Below are 27,868 nucleotides of genomic sequence, written 5' to 3' on the forward strand. Positions count from 1 at the left end.
TCGTGTAAATATCCTTTTAGTCTGTTGCAATGTGCTTTATAGATGTTTTTCTTTTTCTTTTACTTTCACAGGTTATCAAAATTTGATGTTGTCATAACGACTTACAGTATTGTAAGAAATGAAGCTGGATTTGTCAATGCACGAGACAGTGACATCTGTGAGAGCAAAAAAGTGGGTATTTCATTAAGTTATGAAACAATCAATTTGTTTTGCCATGTCCTTAATGTTAATTCTTACATGTGCAACAAAGATAATTAAACTCAACTCTGCTCTGCCACTCTGTCAGTAATCTAACACTTTGCTGCACATTGACCTGAAAGAGTGTGCGTGCGTGCGTGTGTGCGCACACTCACATAAACGCAATTTGCACACACATCTGCAGTCTCAGAGAGCTGAGACCACACTGTGAACAGCAGATGGGAGTGGGAACTGGGTGGGGGTAAGGAGGAGGCGGAGGCGGGGAGGGGGAGGGATAGTATGGTGGGAGTGGCGGACAGTCAAGTGTTGCAGTTTAGACAGAGGGCAGGAGCGGAGGGGGGAGAGGGTAAGTAACGGAAAGGAGAGAAATAAAAGGAATTGAAAGACTGGGTGTGGCAGTGAAATGATGGCTGTGTAGTGCTGGAATGGGAACAGGGAGGGCGCTGGATGGGTGAGGACTGTGACTAACGTAGGTTGAGGCCAGGAGGGTTACGGAAACGTAGGATGTATTGCAGGGAAAGTTCTCACCTGCGCAATTCAGAAAAGCTGGTGTTGGTGGGAAGGATCCCTATGGCACAGGCTGTGAAGCAATCATTAAGATGAGGGATATCATGTTTGGCAGTGTGCTACGCAACAGGGTGGTCCACTTGTTTCCTGGTTCCTGGCCACAGTTTGTCGGTGGCCGTTCATGCGGACAGACAGTTTGTTGGTTGTCATGCCTATATAGAATGCAGCACAGAGGTTGCAGCTTAGCTTGTAAATCACGTGACTGGTGTCACAGGTAGCCCTGCCTTTGATGGGATAGGTGGTGATAGTGACTGGACTGGAGTAGGTGGTGGTAGAAGGATGTATGGGATAGGTCTTGCATCTGGGTCAATTACAGGGGTATGAGCCATGAGGTAAAGGATTGGGGGTTGTGGAAGGATGGACAAGTATATTGTGTAGCCTTGATGGACGGCGGAATACCACGGTAGGGGTGGTGGGAAGGATAGTGGGCAGGACATTTCTCATTTCAGGAGGTAATCGAAACCCTGGCAGAGAATGTAATTCAGTTGCTCCAGTCCCGGATGGTGCTGAGTTACAAGGGGAATGCTCCTCTGAGGCCGGACTGTGGGAGCTTGGGAGGTGGTGGGAGACTGGAAAGATAAGGCACGGGAGATTTGTTTTTGTACAAGGATGGGAGGATAATTACGATCAGTAAAGGCTTCAGTGAGACCCTCGGTATATTTTGAGAAGGACTGCTCCTCACTGCAGATGCGGCGACCATGGGTGGCTACCGTATTTACTCGAATCTAAGCCGCACCTGAAAAATGAGACTCGAAATAAAGGGAAAAAAAATTTCCCGAATCTAAGCCGCACCTGAAATTTGAGGCTCGAAATTCAAGCGGAGAGAAAAGTTTTAGGCCGCACCTCCAAATCGAAACAAAGTTGGTCCATTGTAATATGAGACACAATTTAGGTCGAATGAAAGACGATACAGCTTCAGTAGTTTGGTTCGAGTAATAAGCTTAGCAGTTAAGCTTTACCAGGTAGCCATTGCTATGCGTCAGGCGCTCCGTCCGTATTTATACGGGTACCCTTCCTTTTTCATGTGCTTCGTCTGGTTTGAATCGATTGCTTATTTTGCTTTGATCTGATAAGTGCCGTTTTCTTTGTTATAGGTGTTTACGTCACTCTAAGCTGAAAATGCATTACTGTACTGTGTCATGCATTGTTTGTCGCATTTTGATAGTGCGTGTTTACGGCCTGTCGCCGCTCGCGGCATGGCCTGCTTTTGTGCACGCTACCGCCGCTTAAAAAAAAAAGGGGAATCGTCTCATTAGCGAAACAATGGCAAGAGACTGCTATTTGTTGTTACTTACACGGCTGTTTTCTTTGATAATGATCAACAAGAACCAAATAATAGATTGCGTATGATAGAACATGTTCTGAACGAGAGTTTAGCGAAAAAATTTTCCGTTTGAAAATCTTTGCGGCCGCTTCTTTAGTACATCAAATTCTGCACAGAAATTAGTCATCTTACATTTAAAATTTAGTCAGTTGCCGTGCTTCATTTATGACTGTATCACTATTAGGCATAAGAATAATATGAATATAAACATGACACGATACATATATTCTTCCGCGTTTGCTGTTGTCTCACTCTAGTTTCGTAGTTTATTAGGCGGACAGGATTTAAATGAGATAGCAGCAAACATGAAAGAATACATGGCAAAATGTTTATATTCGTATTATTCTTATGGTGAAGAGAATACTGCATGTGATTCACATTTCATCAGGTTCCTATTAGCAACCATCTCTTCTCACAGGTAGGAAAAAACTCGGAACGTAGAGTTGGCCATATTGACAAACATCCCTAACAGTCTTGCCAGTCGGATTTTCGTAGTACATTGAAATTCTGCTATATTTGAAGATGAACAATACGGAATTTGTATTTACTTCGTTGGATAATGTATGAAAATGCAGTGGTCGAAACTCGGGGCGGAGAAAAAAAAAAAAGCTCGTCTTCTACCTTTTTTTTAAATTTATTTACTGATGCAGAGGTTTTCGCGCCAGTATTTATCTTTGTGCCCACAAAGCATGCTTGTTTTGCGCTATATATATTCGACGGCAGAAGTTAGTTGTGGCGGCACCTATCAACATTTTTCAGAACTCCCTCTTGCTTTGCACTCGATTCTAAGCCGCAGGTGGTTTTTTGGATTACAAAAACTGGAAAAAAAGTGCGGCTTAGATTCGAGTAAATACGGTAGACTGTACGGAAGGGGCTTCTTGGTATGGAATGGGTGGCAGCTGTCAAAGTGGAGGTATTGCTGGTGGTAAGTAGGTTTTATATGGACGGAGGTACTGATGTAGCCATCTCTGAGGTGTAAGTCAACATCTAGGAAGGTGGCTTATTGGGTTGAGTAGGACCAGGTGAAGCAAATGGGGGAGAAGTTGTAGAGGTTCTGGAGGAATGTGAATAAGGTGTCCTCATCTTCAATCCAGACAGCAAAGATGTCATCAATGAATCCGAACCAGGTGAGGGGTTTAGGATTCTGGGTTTTTCGGAAGGATTCCTCTAGATGGCCCATGAATAGGTTGACATAGGATGGTGCCATGTGGGTGCCCATAGCCGTACCATGGATTTTTTTTTTGTAGGTAATGCCTTCAAAGGACAAGTAATTGTGGGTAACTATGTAGTTGGTTGTGGAGACTAGGAAGGAGGTTGTTGGTTTGGAACCGATAGGGCGTCTGGAAAGGTAGTGTTCGACAGCAGTGAGGCCATGGGCATTAGGAATGTTAGTGGACAGGGAGGTGGCATCAATAGTGACGAACAGGGCACCGTGTGGTAAAGGGACACGAACTGTGGAGAGTCGGTTGAGGAAATGGTTGGTATCTTTTATATAGGAGGATAGGTTCCAGGTAATAGGTTGAAGGTGTTGGTCTACGAGAGCAGAGATTCTCTCAGCGAGAGGCACAGTAACCGGCCACAATGGGGTGTCCTGGGTGGTTGGGTGTATGGACTTTAGGAAGCATGTAGAAAGTGGGAGTGCGGGGAATGATAGGGGTAAGTAGAGAGATGGACTCTGGGGAGAGGTTCTGGGATGGGCCTAAGGATTTGAGTAGTGACTGGAGATCCTGCTGGATTACTGGAATGGGATCACTGTGGCATAGTTTGTAGGTGGAAGTATCGGACAGCTGACGGAGTCCTTCTACCATGTAATCCTTGCGGTTCAAAACAACGGTGGTGGAGCCTTTGTCAGCAGGTATGATTATAAGGTCGGGATCAGTTTTTAGATGATGGACATCACCTATCCCATCAAAGGCAGGGACATCCTGTGAAACCAGTCATGTGATTTACAAGCTAAGCTGCAACCTATGTGCTGCATTCTATACAGGCATGACAACTAACAAGCTGTCTGTCCGCATGAACGGCCTCCGACAAACTGTGACCAAGAAACAAGTGGACCACCCTGTTGCTGAGCACACTGCCAAACATGATATCCCTCATCTTAATGATTGCTTCACAGCCTGTGCCATATGGATCCTTGCCGCCAACACCAGCTTTTCTTAATTGCACAGGTGGGAACTTTCCCTGCAATACATCCTACATTTCCGTAACCCTCCTGGCCTCAACCTTCGTTAGTCACTGTCCTCGCCCATCCAGCCTCCTCCCTAATCCCATTCCAGCAATACACAGCCGTCATTTCACCGCTACACCCAGTCTATTAATTTCTTTTATTTCTCTACTTTTGGCTACTTACCCCCTCCCCCCTCCGAACCTTCTCTCCTGCCTTCCGTCTAAACTGCAACACTTGACTGTCCACCACTCCCACCATACTATCCCTCTCCCTCCCCACCCCAGCCTCCTCGTTACCCCCACCCAGTTGCCACTCCCATAATGCACTGGTGCTGCTGTTCGCAGTGTGGTCTCAGCTCTCTGAGACTGCAGGTGTGTGTGTGTGTGTGTGTGTGTGTGTGTGTGTGTGTGTGTGTGTGTGTGTGTGTGTGTGTGTGTGTGGACGCGCGCGCATGCGTGTGTGTGCGTGTGTCTACTGCTGACAAAGGCCTTAATGGCCGAAAGCTTTAGTTGCATGAATCTTTTTATTGTGCCTATTGCGACTCTACCATATTTAATTCATACAAATTATAAAATATATTATGTAACAATGCAAACACTATCAGTTAACATCGGGACCATAAGAATGATGTTTGATTTCTATTTTGTGTAGCACAATTTGTCATTTGCTTGCTGAATAATCTGTTAGTGTTGGAACCTTTAATTTTGGTTGTGGTCAGGTGATTACTGGTGGCACATTATATTAGATTATCAGCATCCTAACTTCCGAACTACAATTTACCGTTACAAAGTTAAATCTTATACAACTGGTATGCTGAACAACGAAAATACACTGTGAGCTTCTCCTTAATTTATATTCCTTGAATGTAAAAATGTTATAATATGTTATTTTTAACTATTTCCATGAGATTGATGTAGTCTGGGATTCTAAGAAGTGCTAACAACAAAAATTCAGTCGTTCCATGCTTAGCCGAGATCACTTGTGAACAAGATTTACTGTTGGTTACTGGTTTCAGTAAGCATGATTACCATCTTCAGAACTCGATAAAACAATACTTATTTCCTATATCAGCTAAAACATTGCCACATATGTGAGGGACGAGATGAGTGATGCAGTGGCAAGTCAAGGTTAAAATTACAACATACAGAGTAACTCGCCAAATACTAGTGTCACTTAGCACACACTAACATGCACTTCATTGCAGCCACGACATCACTAAATTAGCGGCAGTGTTTTAGAAATAGTAGTTGTACAGCTGGTGTAGGAGACATGTAATAACCTTTTATCAAGATCTGATCATGGTATCCATGCTTATCAAAACTGGTAATCAACAATAAAGTTTGTTTACAAGTGATCTTGACTAAGTAGTTCACCTTCTCTCAAGTAATTATTACAGATAGCCTCTTACAACTCAAGATGAGTAAATTCATGTGAATTTTTGGGTTAAAATTTAAGTGTTAAGAAGCAAACACACATTTTAGAGATCAAGGCAGGATGCTAATTTCTGTTCTAACAACTTGGTACTCTTTAGAATAAAAAGAAATTGGCTGATGTGAATTCAAAGAGCTATTATTCCGGCATTATAGATATATCAATTTACATCAAGAAAACGAACCAGCTAAGAACTCTCTTCAGCAAAGTAATATTGAACAGTCTGCCTTGAACTGTAAGCAATGGTTTAACTGGGGTACATGACGTAACTGCTACACACGTACCTACCTTATGACACTGCATACTTTAAATCTGTCTGCACATCCTCAGCCTGTTAACCAGCCTGCTCTTACATGGGTTATAGTTGTTCTTACACAGCACTGCTGTGTGTGAACCTGATTAAACATTGCATGAGAACTACAGTACACCAGAAGGGCTCAGTACATCATCAAAGAATCTGTAACCTTTATCCTCCAATTAAGTTTGTGTGTATTTTAACATTATGCAAAGTTGAAAATGGTAGTCATAAGAATACAAGGAGCTTGTGAGATGGAAAAGAATTCCAATTGGCAAGGCAATTCAACCCTTCCGAATTAGCTACTCACACATAACTTTACAATCGCTATGCTGCTTTGCCATGCAGGACTTAGGCACAAACCACCAGGATAGTGTGGGAACTGCCAACAATAAGTCACACAATTTCTCCAAGGTACAAAATCCGCTAACCCCACAGTCATGACAAGACAACCATCACCAACAAACTTAAGCCACACTATGCCATTACACAACTAGATAATCAGCACCATCATACTTAAACATTTTGTTGAGTGATGACGTGTGATGCACTATAAGCTTTGTTCAGTTAGCTTGTTTTTGTCACCATCAAAAATATACTTTAAAGCACCAATTGAGAGCATTGCCTACATGACTGTTTGTATTCAGACATAATCAAGATCAAATGAACAAAGCTTATGATGCATTTAAGCTGGACTGCCATCTGACATGTCCAACCTTAGGTATGCCCCAACACTAATTCCCCTACACAATGTCCAGGATTGTTGGGTTTGTGGATTTTGGCGAGCATGTAGAAGATGGCTCTGTGGGGTGTCATTGGGGTCAGGAGGGATATGGATTCATGGGAGAGGTTCTGGGAAGGGCCTAAGAACTCGAGCAGGAATTGGAGGTTACGTTGGGCCTCTGGGATGGCTTTTGGGACTTTTGTGACATCAGAGAAGCTACTTTACTTTAATTTGCCTGTCAAAATCATAGTGTCCTACATTGGTTCCGCTTTCGGAACACTATCTGCCATAATTATCCCTTCATTCTCACTCTTTTAAACTGTTTATTTTGGATGGACTATTTTTCTGTTCATGTCAGCTTCCCAAAAATTTTCCAGAGGCATGCACTACTCTGCATCCTTGTGCACTCTGTTGCCTCCGCTGATGACAATGTTTGCCCTTGGCCTCTAATTCCTTTTTCAGAACTTAATTAAAACTGAAATGTCTCATGAATCATAACTCCAGCCACCATATGGTTTTCACCACACGCTCTTAAATAAATGACTGTATCCATACACGTTCTGCTCCAACCACATTCACCTGTCACTTAATTCTTATGCTTACAGAAACGAGTACATCAGCAATGATTGATGTCAGTGACTGTGCCTTTCAGTGCTATGCCACACATTCAGATACAATAGTTCTTGTTTCAAAGCAGAAAATATATGTATTTAACAATAATTGAAAAAGAATTAACAATTATGAAAAGTATAGATTTCTACTTACCATAAAGATGACACATTGAATTACAGGCAGGCATGACAAAAAGGCTGTCAAACACTAAGCTTTAGGCCAGAGCCTTCTTCAGAAAAGAAAGGAAAACACACACACACATACACACACACACACACACACACACATACATACACACACATACACACACACACATACATACACACACATACACACACACAGGCACACATCACGTAGACATGACAGTTATCTTTGGCTGCTTTAGTGGACTGCAACTGTTGCATTTAACAAAAGCAGCAAGCAGTAGTGGGACAGGGAACAGGGACTTGGGGAAGAGAGCAAAGTGTGTGTGTGTGTGTGTGTGTGTGTGTGTGTGTGTGTGTGTGTGTGTATGGGTGGGGGGTGGGGGGGAAGAGGTCTGGTGGAACATACAGGGACTGTTGTAGAAGGCACCAGGAAAAGCTCAGGCAGCATCGGAATGGTGTGGGGGGGGGGGGGGGGGGGGGTTCGAAAGGAAGAGGAGCAGAGAGGCCATAAGACTGGTGCATGCATTGGCAGAGTGTGAACCCAGTATGGGTAGGGGATGTGAATTTGAAGGAGGTTATAGGACAGAGGGGGCAGAAACTGTTGGGTGGTGGGTGTGGGCACAATAGATTATAACAGGTTGAGTCATGGTAATTTGAAGAGTGGAAAATGTGTTGTAAGGGTAACTCCCATTGTGTAATTCAGGAAAGCTGGTGGTAGAGGGGAGTGTCCAGATGGCTCGGGTTTTGAAGCAGCGATTAAAATCAAACATCTTATGTTCAGCTATATGTTGTGTCATTTGGTGGTATACCATGCTCTTGGCTACAGTTTGGTGGCAGCTGTTCATCATAGTGGAGAGCTGTTGGTGGTCATACCAATATAAAAAGCTGTGCAATGATTGCAGCAGAGCTGCTGTATGACATGGCTGCTTTCACAGATGGCCTGGTCTCTGGTAGGGTAGAATAAGCCTGTGACAGGACTGGAGTGGCAAGGGTTTGGGATGGGTGTGGCATAGGGAAGGACTAAGATATTGTGGAGATTGGGTGGGTGACAGAACAACACATTAGGAGAAGCAGGAAGGATCTTAGGGACGATATTCCTCATTTCAGGGCATGATCATAGGTACTTAAAGCACTGATGAAGGATGTGGTCCAGTTGTTCCAGTCCAGAGTGGTGTTGGGTAACAAAGGGGACACTCCTTTGTCACAGGTTCTTGGTGGTGATGGGAGGATTGGTGATGTGTGGTGATATAGTATGGGAAATCTGTTAGTAGACTATGTCTGAGGGATAGTGCCTGTCTGTGAAGGCCTAAGTGAGACCTTCAGCATAGTGGGCAAGGGAGTTCTTGTTACTAGACATAAGCCACCCACAAGTGGCTGTGCTGAATAGGAGTGATTTTTTGGGTGGGAGGAATGGCAGCTGTCAAAATGCAGGTACTGTTGGTGGTTGGTGTGTTTAATGTGGACTGAGGTGTGAATGGAGCATCAGAGAGGGGGAGGTCAACGTCGAGGAAGGTGGCAGACATGGTTGAGGACCAGCAGCTTTGGCCAATAGTTTAGTGTGCAACGGTCTTTTCATTGTGCCTGGCTGCAACTCGACATCTCATCTTTATGGTGTATAGCAATCTATCCTTTTCATAATTGTTGATATTCCAGCCTGCACTTTCAATTGTTTGAAATAAATTATTCATATTTCATCATGATTGCCAGTTGTGAACAAAATTTTAGTTTTAAGTATGAATTATTGTGGACAAAGTAAATTCGATTTGCTCTGTCTTTATTAAATAAAAAGGTCTCACCTGCCAATTGTACAGGAACGTTAAAGACAATCAGGTAGTGATTCCACTTTCTTTTACATCAGCAGCTAGACATTAACCTTAATGTGGTCTGAGATTTCTGTAATGTTCCGTGAAAAAGAAATCCCTTGTATTACAAATTAGTAAAATATCATACATTTCTAAAGATACTGATTAGTTGTATGTCCTCCAGGTGAACAATTCTTGTGCATTCATTATTTTGGATCAGACAGTTTGTAGGCGATTACTCATATACACAAAGTTTTTCAGTGTACATGTGTCAGTTGGTAACGAATAAGAGTGGTTTTAAATGTTACTCAGCCTTTAATGATGTAGAATATATGGTGGAAAGAGAGTGACGAAGGCAAAGGGGGGTTTGGGTGTGGGCTGTAGAGTACAACTGCTTAGGACAGGTTTTACGGCAGGAGGTTACAGTGACAGAAACATTGGACTGGGTCTAGTGGTCTGGGGACATCAAATGATTTGAAATGAATGTCAAAGAGGTTGCATGGACATGGAGACAGACGTGACAATGTATGGTGTGAGTAGGAAGCTGGGGGGAGACAATGTCATATGACTGACGAGCAGTTCTGGGTGATAAAGAAGATATTTCGAAATTTTTTGGAAGCGTTGTGGGTGATTATTCGGGAGGTTGGCTTGTGGAGAAGGGTGTATGATGTACATGAAAGTGAGAAACGTGAAAGTCAGGGGGATGTTATTTCCACTGGAGATTAGGAATTTTTTATTGGAGCAGATATGTTTACTACAGAAATGGTTGCATTTGTCTAAATGGAGATATTGTGGATTATTGATTGATACTACACTACTGGCCACGGTTTGGATGTAAGCTTTAGTGAAATTGAGGCCAATATCTAGGAAAGTGGTTTTGGATTTGGAGAAAGACCAGGTGAATTAAAAGTTGGAGAAAGAAGTTAAGTGGTTGCATAAGATGGAGGAATACTTCTTCACTGAGAGTCTAGATGACAAAGATAATGTTATTGAATCTGTGACTAGCCAGGGGCACTGCCTCTGTGAGCTGAATAAATGCAGCTCAGACTGGCTGGAAGGAATGAGTCATTACAAAACATTTTGTGTATCCATCTTCAGATTGTGAATAACTAGAGGTTCAGCTGGAGTGAGACTTGAAATGCCAGGAGAGGAGGAAAGTCCATTTGGGCCTTGACATGGATCTATACCAGATAATTGTTTTTTTTTTCTTTTACTGCACAGTAATTTATTTGTTACTTTATGTGAATTTTCAATCACAGTATATTCTCATTGTGTTATTGTTTATACTTGTTACCCGTATTATTGTGATTGTTCACCTACGTATTTACAAGATGAATAAGTCACATTGAAACTGAGATTGCAACTTATAGCAAATATTCCAGTTTATTCTAGGAGAGGCTATGTTGTTTGGCCACATAACTAGAGCTGTGTAGGACCCCCTGTGACTACTACTGCCTCATCAAAAGTACATGGTGTTCCAGGAGCAATGTTCGGTGTTCAGTGATGTGACAGAAACAAATACTTCATGTGAACATATTCCCTATTCCGAATGGTTTCAGAGTTAGATCAAGTTTAATGAACATTGTTCTTTATTTTCTATATTATTCACTATGTAGTTAAGTTTACAGATGTAAAACAGTTTGTAAACATTATAACATGTGTTTTACAAAGTTTCAGTTGAAAAATACATATCTTTAACACTTTCACCTGTAAGTGTTATCAGACATATCATGTCACAGCTGTTGTACAATTCACAATAAATGTTTGAATATCCCACTGTCAACTTTAGTACAGTTGTGCACTCCTGGGAGAACATGTTGTGTTGCTTGTCTGAGTGCCTCTGCATGCTCCCTAACGAGGGCAGCAGCTTCCATCTCATGTTTTTTTATTGGAGGTGGAGCCCCTCCACACCCACACCGGCATGATGGCCAACACAAAAGGTCTACTGCCATCTCTGCATAAGGGTTAGTATTCACTAAAGTGAGGTGTCGCAGGATGTGGGTACTGCGATGTCTGCGTACATCTGGTTAGGATTAACCATTAATACGCGCTCATCTGGAGATAGATTGGTCGAAATCTGACGAAGGGTAGCGGTTTGAAGGGCAGAGGAAAAAAAGTGCCAAAGCAAGAGCCAAGGGGAAAAAAACCTCTGCGAAAGTTAGGTCGGGCGGCAAGAGCAGTAGCGGTTGTCTTGCTGCCTGCGATAGGTTGTGTAATGATAGGCTTTGTTAGTAGTGGGTATCATGCATGTCGATACCTTGACGTTGTGCGTTTGTGCTGCTCGGCGGCTGGCGCTGGGTGCTGGTACAGAGACCTCGTTCAGCGTCCTGCAACCTGCAACAGTTAGGTTTGTTATCGGTCTTGTGTCCGATAGGTCATATACCGGAGGCACAGTGTGAGGGAGTGTTGGCAGATTGTTCGTACGTCTGTGGGCGAGCTCGTCGGTGTCCCTGCTGTGGCCTGTTGGTTGGCTCTAATAGCAGCTGGTAGTTGCCAGTCAGTGTTGCTGATATGCAGGGGCTTACCGGCGTTTGTCGTTGTTTGCGTATGTTAGTTTACCATAGGTGGTTATGCCCTAGCTAGCAGTGTCTTTGGCCGCTTGTGTTTCCACCTGTGGTTGTGATCGTAGTTTCCCAGAGTGAGGATGAAAGGATTGTTCGAGTGTCTCGAGTTCCAGTATAGTCGTGTGGCGTGTTTCTTGAATACTTCCTTGAGGGTATCAAGGCGGCATTCATGGTGAAGATCCACGGTGCGTGTGTAGCGTGGAGCATTGCTGATGATTCGTAGCACCTTGTTCTGTATGATCTGCAGGCGGCGCAGTCGTGTGGGAGCTGCATATCCCCAGACGGGAGCTGCGTACGTCATCAGAGGTCTAATCAGTGTCATGTATAAGGACCTCGACACCCTCCTATTCAGTGTGCTTGCCCTGTTGAGCATTGGGTAGAGCTGTTTGAGCCTCGCGTGCGCTCGGTTGGCAACGTATTCGATGTGGTCCCCCCATGTAAGTTTCCGGTCCAGCCAGACACCAAGGTATCTGACTTTCTTTCGGAAACGTATTGGGCGTGTATGTAGTGTTATCGGTCTACAGTGTTGGTGTTTGCGCAGTAGTTTCGGTCTGCGTGTGAACAGAACTCCTTCGCACTTGTCGACGTTTACTTTAATACGCCATCGCTCCAGCCAAGGCTCAGCTGTTCTGAGTGCTGTCTGTATTCGTGAGTTGATGTTCGACGGTTTCCAGTCTTGCGCGAGGATGGCTGTGTCATCCGCGTAGACGGCTAGCGTCGTGTTTCGTGTCGCTGGGAAGTCATTAATGTACAGGTTAAACAAGATGGGCCCTAGGATGCTTCCTTGGGGTACTCCAGCTTGGATACCGTGTTGTGTTGATTGTTTATCCTGCACGTTAGTGTTGAAACATCTGTTCGTGAGATATCAGTGCATGAGACGCACGAGTCCGTCCGGGAAACCAGCTTCGCTTAGTTTGCGTATGAGTCCGTTGTGCCAGAGACGATCGAAAGCCTTTTCGATGTCTAGGAACACGGCCCCTGTGGCTTTGTTCATGTTGTAGCCGTGTGTTATATGTTCGACTACGCGGAGGAGTTGTTGTGTTGTTGAGTGGTGATTCCTAAAGCCGAATTGCTCCGGTCTTAGGGTGTCGTTGGCGATGCAATGCCTAGTGATACGTTTTAGTATTACCTTCTCAACAATCTTGCTGAGCGAGCACAGCAGACTGATAGGTCGGTAATTTTGTGGGAGGGAGTGGTCTTTCCCTGGCTTCCTGAACATTAGGACCTTGGCCGCCTTCCAAAAGTCAGGGAAGTGTTGGTGTGTCAGGATGGCATTCGTTAAGTGTGTGAGGTATTCTACGGCTTTATCCGTGAACTCCTGGAGGATCCATCTCATGTATGCACCTTTTGTTTATATACTGCCGACTTTATCCAACCCCACAAACAGAAATCTAATGGTACAACGTCTGATGGTCTTGATGGCTGGTTAATTTTAGCACCGAGATCAATCCAGTGATTAGGGCAAGTGCAGTGGAGATGTTCCCGTACAGACTGGTAAGATATGGTTGGCCTCCAATGTGCTGGAAGTGTTATGCAGCCTGCGTGGTCAGAGGAACATCCTCAACCCATTCAGCAAAAGAATTTTCCAAAAAAATGCAAGTAGTTGTCTCGTCATTTGCTCTTCTAAAATAGCTGGACCTATCATCATGTTACTGATCATGCCACACCAAACATTTATCAAAAAATGAACTTGGAAATTGGTTTCCACTGTAGCATGCAGAATTTTTTGTGACCATCAATGATTATTGTGTGTGTTGTTGATTCCATTCTGTATAAATGTGGCTTGTTCATTGAATCCTCTTAACGGAAGCAAATGACAATTGTAATTTAACCAGTGACAAAATTAGTCATGTGGCATTGTTGCCAATGTGAAGATTGTGGACACACTGTATGTGAATTGGGTAAGGACTATGCTGTACCTTAAAGCGTTTAGTAATGGTTCTATCAACAGTTACAGTATTTATTAGGTGACTGGTTTCAAACCTTAAAGATTCATTTTCGTGCCTGGCCTACTGAGGCTGCATCAACAGCTTGAAGCAAGTCATGTAGTAAATACTGCAACTGTTGACAGAACCATTAATAAATGATTTAAGGAATTTAAACAAAGGTACTGTTCCCTGTCAACTAAAGGTTGAAACTGAAAAACAATGCGTTGCTGCTCCTGCACATGTTGTTGAACTACATATTCAAAACAGAAATGGGAACTTAGAAGAATGTGTGTTTTATGCAATGTGCTGAAAACTCTGGTAAACCCTTGACAATCAGGAATTCATTGTGTCTGAAAGCACTGATGGTATTCATAGACAGCACCACCACTACCATCGCAGAAGCCGTAAACTTATATCATACTTGCACATTCTTCATTGATGTAGATATGTGGCATTTTAGCCAGTATGTTTACAAACACAGTTAGCTGATGCTTCTCTCTGATACTCCCTCAATGCCTTGCTCTACTTCATTCACAACATGCCATGGATAACTATGCGTTTAATGGACTAGTTTGCTTCATAAATAATTGTGAATAGTTGTTAGCCAGTTTGTGTGTGAATTGATCTCTCACACACCCAGTGCTCTACTTCATCACACACATTTTTGACTGGATTCAAATTAGAGCTTCAAGCAGATCAATCTAGTAAATTTATCTGATAAACTGATGATAAGTCAAACTGAATTCAATATATTGTGTGCAGGTGGCACTGCACAGTTTCTAAATATTTGTAAAAAGAAGACAGGACTGCCAGAAAGCTGCAGTGTGACTTTACTTTATTCAACGAATAATTTTTATAGCATAATCATAATCATCGTCATCTGCTCAAATATAACTGAGTCAGACAGGCTAACAACGGTGAGCAGCTGTCATCAAGTGCCATGAATGAGTCTCCACAGTTAGCCATTGTGACTCAATTACATTTGACCAGATGATGGTAATGCTATTGAAACTAGTCATTGAACAAAGTCAAGTCAGTTGCAATTTCCCGATGGTCATGTGTCTCATTTTCAAATCAAACTATAATTTCTCAGACACAGTTGCGTGGTGTTTGTACCTACTCCTGAATGAAAACTGTATTGTATGTTGAATAATTTCCTTCAAATAATCTCCATTACTTTTGAAGTGTAAGTATGTCACTTAACATCCCCAAATTATATAATGTGATTTGTTGGAACAGCTGAAAATAAAGTGATCATCAGGTCAAAGGTAGATGATAGTTGCCAGGCTTTCTTAGTTTTCTTTTCATATCAGTGAATCTAAACATTTATTTCCAATTTCTACTCTAATGGGTGGGCGACTTGAATCCCTTTATAGGATTGTTCTTGGTGCTGTCAAAGTTTTAGGTGTGTCATTGTCTGCATTGTCTGCGGAAAGAGCCTTGGTACTAATTCCATAGAACTATGATAGTTAAGTTCTTCTCTTTATAAGTAGAATGCTGTTGTAATAGCTGACAGTAGTATTATACTAAATTGCTCATTTTATGTTGGAATAAGAGCAGATACAAATCATTGGTAATATGATACATTGCCAATAGAAAAAAAGGTACAAAACATTTTAGATTTGCATGTAATGGAGTCACTTACAACCATGTTGGACTAAATTATTGTATTCTGACGTAGTTTTTCAAATGAAAAATTTAAAGACTGTATGTGTGCCATGCAGTATGGAAGATAAGCATTATTTTTGCTGTTCTCTGCCAGTTTGTTTCTATATATTTGCAGTGGCTCTTTCCTATATTAGTACTAATTTTGCTTTTCTTAATCTGCATTGAAAGGTTAGCACTTGTGTTACTTCACCTTCAAACATATTTGAAATTTTGTGTAATTTCCTTCCATGGATATTCTTAAAATGTGAATGAAATGAAAGCTCAGTTCTTCACAAGTTAAATATTTTTGTTACAGGCAGCATTGCATAAAATCCGGTGGAATAGGATCATATTAGATGAAGGACATGTCATTCGTAACCATAAAAACAAAACTTCAGTTGCTGTGAGTGAGCTCAGAGGAAGGCATCGCTGGGTGCTCACAGGGACACCTCTACATAACAAAGAACTAGATGTTTATGCACTTCTCAAATTCCTTCGCTGCTCACCGTTTGATGAAATATCGGTAGGTAAATGCTGGGTTCACATTACAAATACTTGCAAATCTTACTAATGAAAACATAACTATTTTACATGTCATCAAGAAAGCAAAACACAACTACAATTTTTAAAAAAATTGTTACATATTTTCTTGTCTATAAAGCGGTTTGCACCATCAAGACCATATATGTTTACTTCAAACCTGTCAATGTTTCGCAGTTGCTAAATATGTATGGGAACTAGATATACGCCCTGATGTCCTTCTTCCCCCTTTTGTCTATCTCCTCCCCCCCTCTATATGCATCTCCTCCTCCCCCTATCTATCCATCTGCTCCTCCCCCTATCTATCCATCTCCTCCCCCGTCTATGTCTATGTCCATCTGTCCGTCTTCTCCCCCGATCTCTCCGCCCCCCCCCCCCCCCCCCCAATAAAATCTCTCTCCTCCTCCTTCAGTCCCCACCCCCCAATATCTCCTCCTCCTTCAGTCCTGGCCCCCCCCCCCAATATCTCCTCCTCCTCCTCCTCCTCCTCCTCCTCCTCCTCCAGCCCCCACCCCACAATCTCTCCATCTCCGCCAACCTCCTCCCATCTCTGACCTCGAGCCTTGTTTATTGTTACTGCAAGTGAAACCTTGATTGGGAATCAAAATCATTTAAAATAATGGGTAAATCGGTCGGGATCATTGGTATACAAAGGCTATTCAGAAAGTAGGGAACATTTTGGCATTAAAAAAAAAGTTCAAGAAATACATTTTATTATATACATTTGAAAGAGCAACTGGCATACTACTTGTCCACATAGTCACCAAACACATTGAGGCACTTATCATAGCGGTGAACAAGCTTCGGATGAGGGAAAACTTCCCATTTGAATGTATTAAGGAGTTCTTTAGTGCGGTTTGCCATCCGAGGTCGGGCATTGTCATGCAAAAACAAACTTGTGGACGTCAGCTTTCCTCGGTGTTTGCTTTGAACTGCTCTTCTAAGGCTGTGCAAAGTTTGACAGAAAATCAATAAGCACACCTTGCCTATCCCAAAATACTGTCGCCATCGACTTCCTTGCTGACAATGCTTGCAAACATTTTCTTGTTTTTTGGGGGTGTCTTGTGTGCCCCACTCCATGGACTGCAATTTTGTCTCACAATTTACGTGTTCGATCCAGTAATGAATCACCATGTTTGTGGTAGGCCTCCAGAAATGTTAATGTTATCCCCATTCACTGTTGTTTATGGTGCTCTGTAAGCATATTGGGCACCCATCGTGCATAAAATTTGTGGTAGCTAGCTTTTGAGGGACAAATTCAAACAACAGAGTCCTTGAAATTTGTGAAGCAACAGTTTTTCATGAATCGGTTCATCAACTTTAGCTACAAGATCGTCAGTCACAATGCTCGGCCGTCCACTCTTCTCTTCATTATGATCGTTGGTTTGGCCATTTTTAAACCGAATACACCATTTCACTCATTTGTTGTTTCCATACACTTTGCACAGTTAATGATAAATTTATATAGGTTTTAGGTTTTTTGCCAACAAAAACCATATCACAGACTGCACCTCGCAACTGGCGGGGTTTTCGATTGCAGCGCACATTTCAAATTCGAATAAAAAAAAAAAACCAGATGCGCAGAGACATTCCCACTGTCACGGATGGATGCCGACTGAGCTGCCGAGCATGCACATACCAAAATATATGCGATTGGGACGCACCTAGCGGTATCAGATGGAAACGTTCTCTATTTTCTGAGCAGCCCTCGTACATCATGCTAGAGACCTCTCCAGCGCCTTCATCTGTGAAGACTGTAGCTACGATGACAGTATTTCACATAGTTCTAATCCGCAAATGGATAGGATTACAGAGTTCCGGATGATTCTGATTCAATAGTAGTATTGTAATCTTAGGCCGATTAGTTATAAGTAGAATTTCCCTGTTTTCTGTAAAAACAGACTGCAAGGTAGAAATCAAAATAACACAGAGTTATCTTATGTTGAAAATTCTGGGCTGAGAGGCCTTGGTCGATACAGAAAATTGCTTCGTGATGTTCTGTCTCCAACTGCGGGCGACATCTTCAGAAGTAAAACACCTACTGACACTGAGACTTGAGAGGCTCCTCCATGCATTTATAGAGTGCATAGAGACATAGAGAGTAAAGTTCATACCTCAAAAATAGGGATGGGATAACTTTAAGGAAAACACATGGAGTGTGGACCCACATATTTCGTCATTTGTTGTTTCATGGAGTACACTTTATTGCTTAACAACAACTCTTTTAGAGCCTTGTTAAAAGACTCACAATCTGTAAAAATACTTGAACAGGTTCAATTCATTAAAAACAAATTTTAACAATGTACACTCCTGGAAATTGAAATAAGAACACCGTGAATTCATTGTCCCAGGAAGGGGAAACTTTATTGACACATTCCTGGGGTCAGATACATCACATGATCACACTGACAGAACCACAGGCACATAGACACAGGCAACAGAGCATGCACAATGTCGGCACTAGTACAGTGTATATCCACCTTTCGCTGCAATGCAGGCTGCTATTCTCCCATGGAGACGATCGTAGAGATGCTGGATGTAGTCCAGTGGAACGGCTTGCCATGCCATTTCCACCTGGCGCCTCAGTTGGACCAGCGTTCGTGCTGGACGTGCAGACCGCGTGAGACGACGCTTCATCCAGTCCCAAACATGCTCAATGGGGGACAGATCCAGAGATCTTGCTGGCCAGGGTAGTTGACTTACACCTTCTAGAGCACGTTGGGTGGCACGGGATACATGCGGACGTGCATTGTCCTGTTGGAACAGCAAGTTCCCTTGCCGGTCTAGGAATGGTAGAACGATGGGTTCGATGACGGTTTGGATGCACCGTGCACTATTCAGTGTCCCCTCGACGATCACCAGTGGTGTACGGCCAGTGTAGGAGATCGCTCCCCACACCATGATGCCGGGTGTTGGCCCTGTGTGCCTCGGTCGTATGCAGTCCTGATTGTGGCGCTCACCTGCACGGCGCCAAACACGCATACGACCATCATTGGCACCAAGGCAGAAGCGACTCTCATCGCTGAAGACGACACGTCTCCATTCGTCCCTCCATTCACGCCTGTCGCGACACCACTGGAGGCGGGCTGCACGATGTTGGGGCGTGAGCGGAAGACGGCCTAACGGTGTGCGGGACCGTAGCCCAGCTTCATGGAGACGGTTGCAAATGGTCCTCGCCGATACCCCAGGAGCAACAGTGTCCCTAATTTGCTGGGAAGTGGCGGTGCGGTACCCTACGGCACTGCGTAGGATCCTACGGTCTTGGCGTGCATCCGTGCGTCGCTGCGGTCCGGTCCCAGGTCGACGGGCACGTGCACCTTCCGCCGACCACTGGCGACAACATCGATGTACTGTGGAGACCTCACGCCCCACGTGTTGAGCAATTCGGCGGTACGTCCACCCGGCCTCCCGCATGCCCACTACACGCCCTCGCTCAAAGTCCGTCAACTGCACATACGGTTCACGTCCACACTGTCGCGGCATGCTACCAGTGTTAAAGACTGCGATGAAGCTCTGTATGCCACGGCAAACTGGCTGACACTGACGGCGGCGGTGCACAAATGCTGCGCAGCTAGCGCCATTCGACGGCCAACACCGCGGTTCCTGGTGTGTCCGCTGTGCCGTGCGTGTGATCATTGCTTGTACAGCCCTCTCGCAGTGTCCGGAGCAAGTATGGTGGGTCTGACACACCGGTGTCAATGTGTTCTTTTTTTCATTTCCAGGAGTGTATATTATTAAGAGCAAGGCTTGAAACTGGAAGTATACAGTTCCCAAATACAAGAAAGAAGTCACACCAATTAGGTGTGGCTGCAGGTTAGTTCAACAAACAGTTTTATCAACAAAATGAATTACAGTGACAGCCATTAAATGTACTAACAATTTCCGAGCTTGGGTAGCACATGACACCAGTGGATAACGCCCATCCAAAATACAGAAAGGATACTACTACACATTTTCACAGAATGGCACAGCATTTGCGATTACTTTTTCTTTCCTTTTCCTCTGTGTTCCCCATTTTTTCTTTCCTTGTCCTCTATGTTGCCTCACTATTTATATTTTTGCCTGCAACTTTATCATACCCCCTTCTTCCATTTTCTTTTTTTCTTCAATTTGCCTTTTGTTTAGTTGCTATTGCGTCTCTTTCCTGTTGTTCAGGTGTTAGCACATCAAGAAACCAGGGTTCTTCTTGGTGTAAAAGGGGTGAAGGGCATCTGCTATTGTTTAGTATTGCTGAATTACAAATGCTCCTCTTTTCCAGTCCACTGATATGTTTTCAGCAACACAAGGAATGAGACAAGAAACTGCAAAAGTAGATCAAGTGGATCAAACGTAAGAATACAATAGAATATTTACTGTCACATTAAAAGTCATATACAATAATTTGACTGAAACTCTTCAGTGAAACACAGTAGTATGGCTAATCTGCACCCTATTTTATTTTGTGCCCCTTGCTAAGTTATTTATATCCAAAAGCAAGTTCCCATTTTATTTTCATGTCTTGGTATAAAGTTACTTATGGACAGAATCAAACTGTCCTTTTATTTTGCTGGCCTTTTGCAAAGTCTTTTGGGGCAGAAGCAGTATTAGTTTCTTTAAACCTACATGAGATGTGCTGGTATTTTAGAGTGAGTTACATACTGTATTATAATCACCCAATTTTGAGATAAGATTATTGTTAAGGGAGACAAAATATTCTGTTGAATTCTTGGACCATCAGATTGCTGTATTGATTATTCCAAGTGGTTGAGTGCAAAGAATTTGATATTGTAATTTTATAATTGATGAAGTATAGATAAGTTATATGCCCTCACTTGCACAACCTTCCCAGCAAAACACCATTCCAAAATCTGTGCCACAGTGTGGGACTGAGAGATCAGGGGTATAATGGTTTTTATTTACTCCTTTCTTACATTAAAACTTCCTAAAGTCTAGATGATGTATGTGTAATGTAATTGAAGTGTGTTTCAGAATGCTGTAGAAAGACAACCACTGCTCAGAATGACGTCAGATTTGAACAGCGTATTATTGACGCAGCAGGGAATGTCATGGACAATTAAAATAAATAAATAAATTTAATTAAAATTTTACCAATGGATGGTGCTATAAGCATCTTAATGTAAATGGGTCAGATGATGATGATGATGATGATGATGATGATGATGATGATGACGACGATGAACCACAATATGATGGCTATGGTTGAATTGCACATTACATGTGTACTATTCATTGGGCATCACTGCACAAGGTCAATTGTCAACAGAGGGGCACTGTTAGTTAGGTAAGCCCATCCACCACAGCAAGGCTGTCATGCATTGGATGAGAAAAATCAGTTTTTAATTTCCTGAGGCCAAAAACTCCGTTGGAAACAAAATTATATAATTTTTGTGACTGTCATGAGGCTGACGCAAGACATAGTGTCCACTGTTTTCTACCACAAGTTCAAACTGAGGAACAGTATGTTCCACAACTGGTCAGAGTGTGCTGAGGATAATGTTCAGAAAGCGTTGCGCAATGTGTAATTGGAACACTGAACACAATATTTTTCAGTTAATCCCACAGCTAGAGTTCACATGGATTAAGATCAGGTGATCTGGATGGCTTGGCTACAGGGAAATGATAATGTGATAATTCTAGCATTTCCAAAATGCCTTTGCTGCAGCCACTTCATTGGCTGTGCAATGTGCGGAGGAGCTCCATTTTGCATAAAAATGATCCTACCCGCACATCTACACTGTTGATGGGGTGGAATGATGTTGGTACACAAAAGACTCTCGTACCGTTTATCAGTGATGATACAGGTAACAGGACCTACAGGGCTCGTCTCCTCAAAAAATGCGTTCCTATGATAAATGATGCCAGCAAACTGTATTCCACTGTGACCTATGGAGAATGAAGTGGTACCATTGGATATGTGGCAGATTTTCTGTTGCCCATATTCTGCAATTCTGTGTATTGACATGTTCTTGTAGATGGAAATGGGCTTCATCGGTCCATGTAATATTCCATGGCCATTCATTGTCCATTTCCACGTGAGGGAGAATTTCCAGAGCGAACATTTTGTCTCGCTGACGGATGAGCAGGAAGCAACACCTGAATGTGGGTGATTTTGTATTGATAGCAGTGCAGGATGTTTCATAGGATTTTACGCACCATGTCCGCAGGCTCCAATGTTTGAGCAATTCTCTATGCACAGCATGTTTGCACACAACTGCTCAACCCGTCCTGCAGTGCTGTTGCTACATCTTTGAAAGACATTGGATCAACTGCTTTCCTCCCTCTGCCACAATGCAATTCAAAAGAACCTATCTTTTCAAATATTATAATCATTTTGTCCAGACCATTAGCAGACATCGGATCAGTGTCTTTTTTTTTTTTTTCCCCCAAGAGGTCAGTTTCTCTTTTTTTTTCATATCCTTGAGTGTCCATAAATTCTGCAGACCTACTGGTGTGCATCCCCTGTTCTTGTAAAAGAACTTTACCAGGAGCGTGCCTTTGTGAAGGCAGTCATTTTGGGCACCTTTAACGCAATATGGGGAACAGCTGCATGCCGCGCTTTAGTTGGTGTGCATATCCTGATGCTTAGAGCACCATCTATTAGTCAGATTTTCGTGTTTCTCTCTCTCTCTCTCTCTCTCTCTCTCTCTCTCTCTCTCTCTCTCACCTCACTCACTCACTCACTCACTCACTCACTCCCTCCCTCCCTCCCTCCCTCCCTCCCTCCCTCCCTCCCTCCATCCCTCCATCCATGATGTTTCCCCCTGTGACCATAAAATGCTGTTCAAATGTGACATCATTCCAAGCAGTGATTCTCTTTCTACAGTGTTTTGAAACTGAAACTTTTATTATGGGTGCATGTATATTTCTGTCTCAAGTCATTCAAATGATATCAATACTGGTTTTAATTGATTATGAGATTGTCATCAGATTGTCAGTAAAAAAAAAAAAAAAAAAGATGGAGGAGGAGAATGATAAAATGCTAGGAAACTATTGTACAATCAAACTAACTTCTATCCTGTAAGGGATTTGGAAATAGGATGCACTCAATGCACACATACCTATGGCATACCTCCAAATTGAAACAAAGTTGGTCCATTATAATATGAGACATAATTTAGGTCAATTGAATGATGATACAGCTACAGTAGTTTGATTCGAGTCGTAAGCTTAGCAGTTACGCCACTGGCAATGAGTAAAAGCTGTCATTGTGGATTCGAAACTGACAGTTGTGCTGTCGTCACCACAGTGATGTTGTTACTGGGTTTACTGTAGTAGGCAACCAGGACTTTCACCATGTCCATGTATACACCTAATCATGGTAAGAATAACGACGTGCATTTAATGGGATTATGGCTATTAGTATTGATCACCTGCTCATACTTGATGACTCCACGCCCCACCATCACTCATCATGAATGAAATCCCTTATGATACATGGCGATATGTCCTTGAATATCCTAATAAATAAATAACAATCCCAGAGCAGTGCTCCCAATGTAAATATATCTGTGCTCTGATTGTTGGAACTGAAAGTTACACTTAACTACATAATTGTGTAAATTTGGTGACATTTTAATCACAATCAATCATGAATACAGTTGTATGCGTGCATCTGTATTGTATATATCAATATAATGGAAGGAAACATTCCATGTGGGAAAAATTATATATAAAAACAAAGATGAGGTGACTTACCGAACAAAAGCGCTGGCAGGTCGATAGACACACAAACATACACACAAAATTCAAGCTTTCGCAACAAACTGTTGCCTCATCAGGAAAGAGGGAAGGAGAGGGAAAGACGAAAGGAAGTGGGTTTTAAGGGAGAGGGTAAGGAGTCATTCCAATCCCGGGAGCGGAAAGACTTACCTTAGGGGGAAAAAAAGGACAGGTATACACTCGCACACACGCACATATCCATCCACACATACAGACACAAGCAGACATATTTAAAGACAAAGAGTTTGGGCAGAGATGTCAGTCGAGGCAGAAGTGTAGAGGCAAAGAAGTTGTTGAAAGACAGGTGAGGTATGAGTGGCGGCAACTTGAAATTAGCGGAGATTGAGGCCTGGCGGATGACGAGAAGAGAGGATATACTGAAGGGCAATTTCCCATCTCCGGAGTTCGGATAGGTTGGTGTTGGTGGGAAGTATCCAGATAACCCGGACGGTGTAACACTGTGCCAAGATGTGCTGGCTGTGCACCAAAGCATGTTTAGCCACAGGGTGATCCTCATTACCAACAAACACTGTCTGCCTGTGTCCATTCATGCGAATGGACAGTTAGTTGCTGGTCATTCCCACATAGAATGCATCACAGTGTAGGCAGGTCAGTTGGTAAATCACGTGGGTGCTTTCACACGTGGCTCTGCCTCTGATCGTGTACACCTTCCGGGTTACAGGACTGGAGTAGGTGGTGGTGGGAGGGTGCATGGGACAGGTTTTGCATTGGGAGCGGTTACAAGGATAGGAGCCAGAGGGTACCCTACCCTCTGGCTCCTATCCTTGTAACGGCCCTACCCTTTGGCTCCTATCCTTGTAACCGCCCCGAATTGAATTCTCTTAAAATGAATGGATAAATCAGTTAGTGTCATCGTATAGGGGGTATAAGGGATCTCTCCTGCTGCTGGATCTCTGAGGATAGTACCGTATTTACTCGAATCTTAGCCACATTAGAATCTAAGCCGCACCTGAAAAATGAGACTCTAAATCAAGGGAAAAAAAAATTTTGCTGAATCTAAGCCTCACCAGAAATTTGAGACTCGAAATTCAAGGTGAGAGAAAAGTTTTAGGCCGCACCTGCAAATCGAAACAAAGTTGGTCCATTGTAATATGAGACATAATTTAGGTCGAATGAATGACGATACAGCTACAGTAGTTTGGTTCGAGTCGTAAGCTTAGCAGTTAAGCTTTACCAGGTACCCATTGCTATGCATCAGGCACTCCGTCCGTATTTATACGGGTACCCTTCCTTTTTCACGTGCTTCGTCTGGTTTGAATTGATTGCTTATTTTTCTTTGATCTCATAAGTGCCGTTCTCTTTGTTATAGATGCTTACGTCACTCTAAGCTGAAAATGCATTACTGTAGCTAAACAATGGCAAGAGACTGCTATTTGTTGTTACACTGCTGCTTTCTTTGATAATGATCAATAAGAACCAAATAATAGACTGCGTGTGATAGAAGATGTTCTGAATGAGAGTTTAGCGAAAATTTTTCTCCGTTTGAAAATCTTTGCAGACGTCTCTTTTAGTACATTACATTCTGCACCGAAATTAGAGTCATCTTAGATTTAAAAATCTAGTAAGTTGCCGTGCTTCATTTCTGACTGTATCACTATTAGGCATAAGAATAATACGAATGTAAACATGACATGGTATGTTTATTCTTCCGCGTTTGCTGTTGTCTCACTATAGTTTCGTAGTTTATTAGGTAGACAGGATTTAAATAAGATAGCTGCAAACACGAAAGAATGCATGGCAAAATGTTTATATTCGTATTATTCTTATGGTGATGAGAATACTGCATGTGATTCACAATTCATTAAAGTTCCTATTAGCAACCATCTCTTCTCACAGGTAGGAAAAAATTCAGAACATAGAGTTTCCCATATTGACAAACATCCCAAACAGTCTTGCCAGTTGGATTTTCGTAGTACATTGCAATGCTGCTACATTCGAAGATGAACAATACGGAATTTGTATTTCGTTCGTTGGATAATGTATGAAAATGCAGTGGTCGAAACTCTGGGTGGAGAAAAAAAGCTCGTCTTCCACCTTTTTTTTTTTTTTTACTGACGCAGAGGTTTTGGCACCAGTATTTATCTTTGTGCCTGCCAAGCATGCCTGTGTAGTGCTACATATATTCGATGGCAGAAGTTAGTTGTGGCGGCACGTACCAACATTTTTCAGAACTTCCTCTTACTTTGCTTTCGATTCTAAGCCGCAGGCGGTTTTTTGGATTACAAAAACCAGAAAAAAAGTGCAACTTAGAGTAGAGTAAATACGGTAGTTTCAGTGACAGTATTTAGCATGGTCTTAGTATTCAAATTGGTATGATTAGAAAGTTTAGGATGATTCAGATTCAGTAGTAGTCTTCTCATCATAAGCTGTTAAGCCATAAATAGAACTCCCTGTTTTTTGTTAAAACTGACTGAAGGAAAAAAACAAAACAAAACAGCACATAGTTATGTATAGAATTTTTGTGTAAAAATACATATAAAGAACAGGAATACGAATGGGAGAAGCAATAAGTCTAATGTTTTAAATGCCCTTCTATTGTAATTAAAACTGCACATTTTCACTGCATTGGATTTTCTTTCTCATAGTCTGTTCCGACAAAAAACCTGTACATTGTTGTGCAGGGGGGTATATAGCCTGTGTCTGCTTGAGCATTTATTAGAGTTTTGTATAAAATTTGCATGTAAATCAGTATAGAACTTGCTTAGATTTTTGCTCACAACATTTCCCCTTTATGTATTATACATATATTTACTGCCACATATATTTTAAAAAAATAGTTTAAGTCTGTCCAAATGTTTAAGTATTTGAAGTAAATCTGTCAAGAACTTTTTGAGATTTTTGGTAACAGTGTTAAATGAGAACTTGTCTTTATATAGTAGTATAGATAAAATGTGTGTGTGTGTGTGTGTGTGTGTGTGTGCGCGGGCGCGCGCGCCCGCGCGTTCCACGTCTCCCCTTGAACTACCAGATTGATTTCATTCAAACTTGGTAAACATAGCACTTACTGTCTGGAGAGTACTGTGGTGTGAGAGCCACCTAGCTCCATCGGGCTGGGGTGACATAGGAGCTGGACAGAAAGACTCGGGGAGGAGGTGTGCAGAGAGGGCGAGGAGGCAATGGGTAGAAGAGAGAAGGGTGAGATGAGGGCAGTCAGGCTGGTGGAGGAATTGGAAGAAATGGACAGAGAGAGGGAGGAAGGGATGAACAAACAAATGGGGGAGGAGAAAATGGCCAGAGAAAGAGGTAGGTGGATGTGGACCGGGGGGGGGGGGACAAGGAGATAGGGTGTGCAATATATGTCACATACACATTTGCGGCTGATGTTGCAGGTACAGAGGTAATTGCTTCTGTAGTTGTTAGCTTGTAGTCCTACTAGCTGGACCTTATTTTATTGCTAGGCTTCATCAAGAAAAAGAAAACTGGCATTCTACGGATCGGAGCGTGTCTGAGGGTATTTCGCCTGTCTCATACATCTTGATCACCAGATGGTAGAGTTTTGTCAGGACTGGCTCTCCCAAGGTTGTCAGTAGTTCTAATGGAATGTTGTCTGCTCCGGGGGCCTTGTTTCGACTCAGGTCTTTCAGTGCTCTGTCACTCTCTTCACGCAGTATCATATCTCCCATTTCATCTTCATCTACATCCTCTTCCATTTCCATAATATTGTTCTCAAGTACATCGCCCTTGTATAGGCTCTCTATATACTCCTTCCACCTTTCTGCTTTCCCTTCTTTGCTTAGAACTGGGTTTCCATGTGAGCTCTTGATATTCATGCAAGTGGTTCTCCTTTCTCCAAAGGTCTCTTTAATTTTCCTGTAGGCAGTATCAATCTTACCCCTAGTGATATACGCCTCTACATCCTTACATTTGTCCTCTAGCCATCCCTGCTTAGCCATTTTGCACTTCCTGTCGATATCATTTTGAGACGTTTGTATTCCTTTTTGCCTGCTTCATTTACTGCATTTTCATATTTTCTCCTTTCATCAATTTAATTCAATATTTCTTCTGTTACCCAAGGATTTCTACTAGCCCTCGTCTTTTTACCTACTTGATCCTCTGCTGCCTTCACTACTTCATCCCTCAGAGCTACCCATTCTTTTTCTACTGTATTTCTTTCCCCCATTTGTGACAATTGTTCCCTTATGCTCTCCCTGAAACTCTGTACAACCTCTGGTTTAATCAG

The 27,868-nt window shown here is 42.6% G+C and overlaps 1 protein-coding gene across 1 annotated transcript in view; it reads left to right on the forward strand.

Annotated features, from left to right (window-relative positions):
- The window catches only part of LOC126418783 (transcription termination factor 2), a 307,228-nt gene that overhangs the window by 155,064 nt on the left and 124,296 nt on the right, over positions 1–27,868 (forward strand). Inside the window, exons 10-11 of the mRNA XM_050085715.1 lie at positions 72–171; positions 15,725–15,931. Of these exons, the coding sequence (XP_049941672.1) occupies positions 72–171; positions 15,725–15,931 (307 nt within the window). The remainder of the gene's footprint in view (positions 1–71; positions 172–15,724; positions 15,932–27,868) is intronic.

Source organism: Schistocerca serialis, chromosome 9 (genome assembly GCF_023864345.2).
Source record: "Schistocerca serialis cubense isolate TAMUIC-IGC-003099 chromosome 9, iqSchSeri2.2, whole genome shotgun sequence".
Classification (NCBI taxonomy): Eukaryota; Metazoa; Arthropoda; class Insecta; order Orthoptera; family Acrididae; genus Schistocerca; species Schistocerca serialis.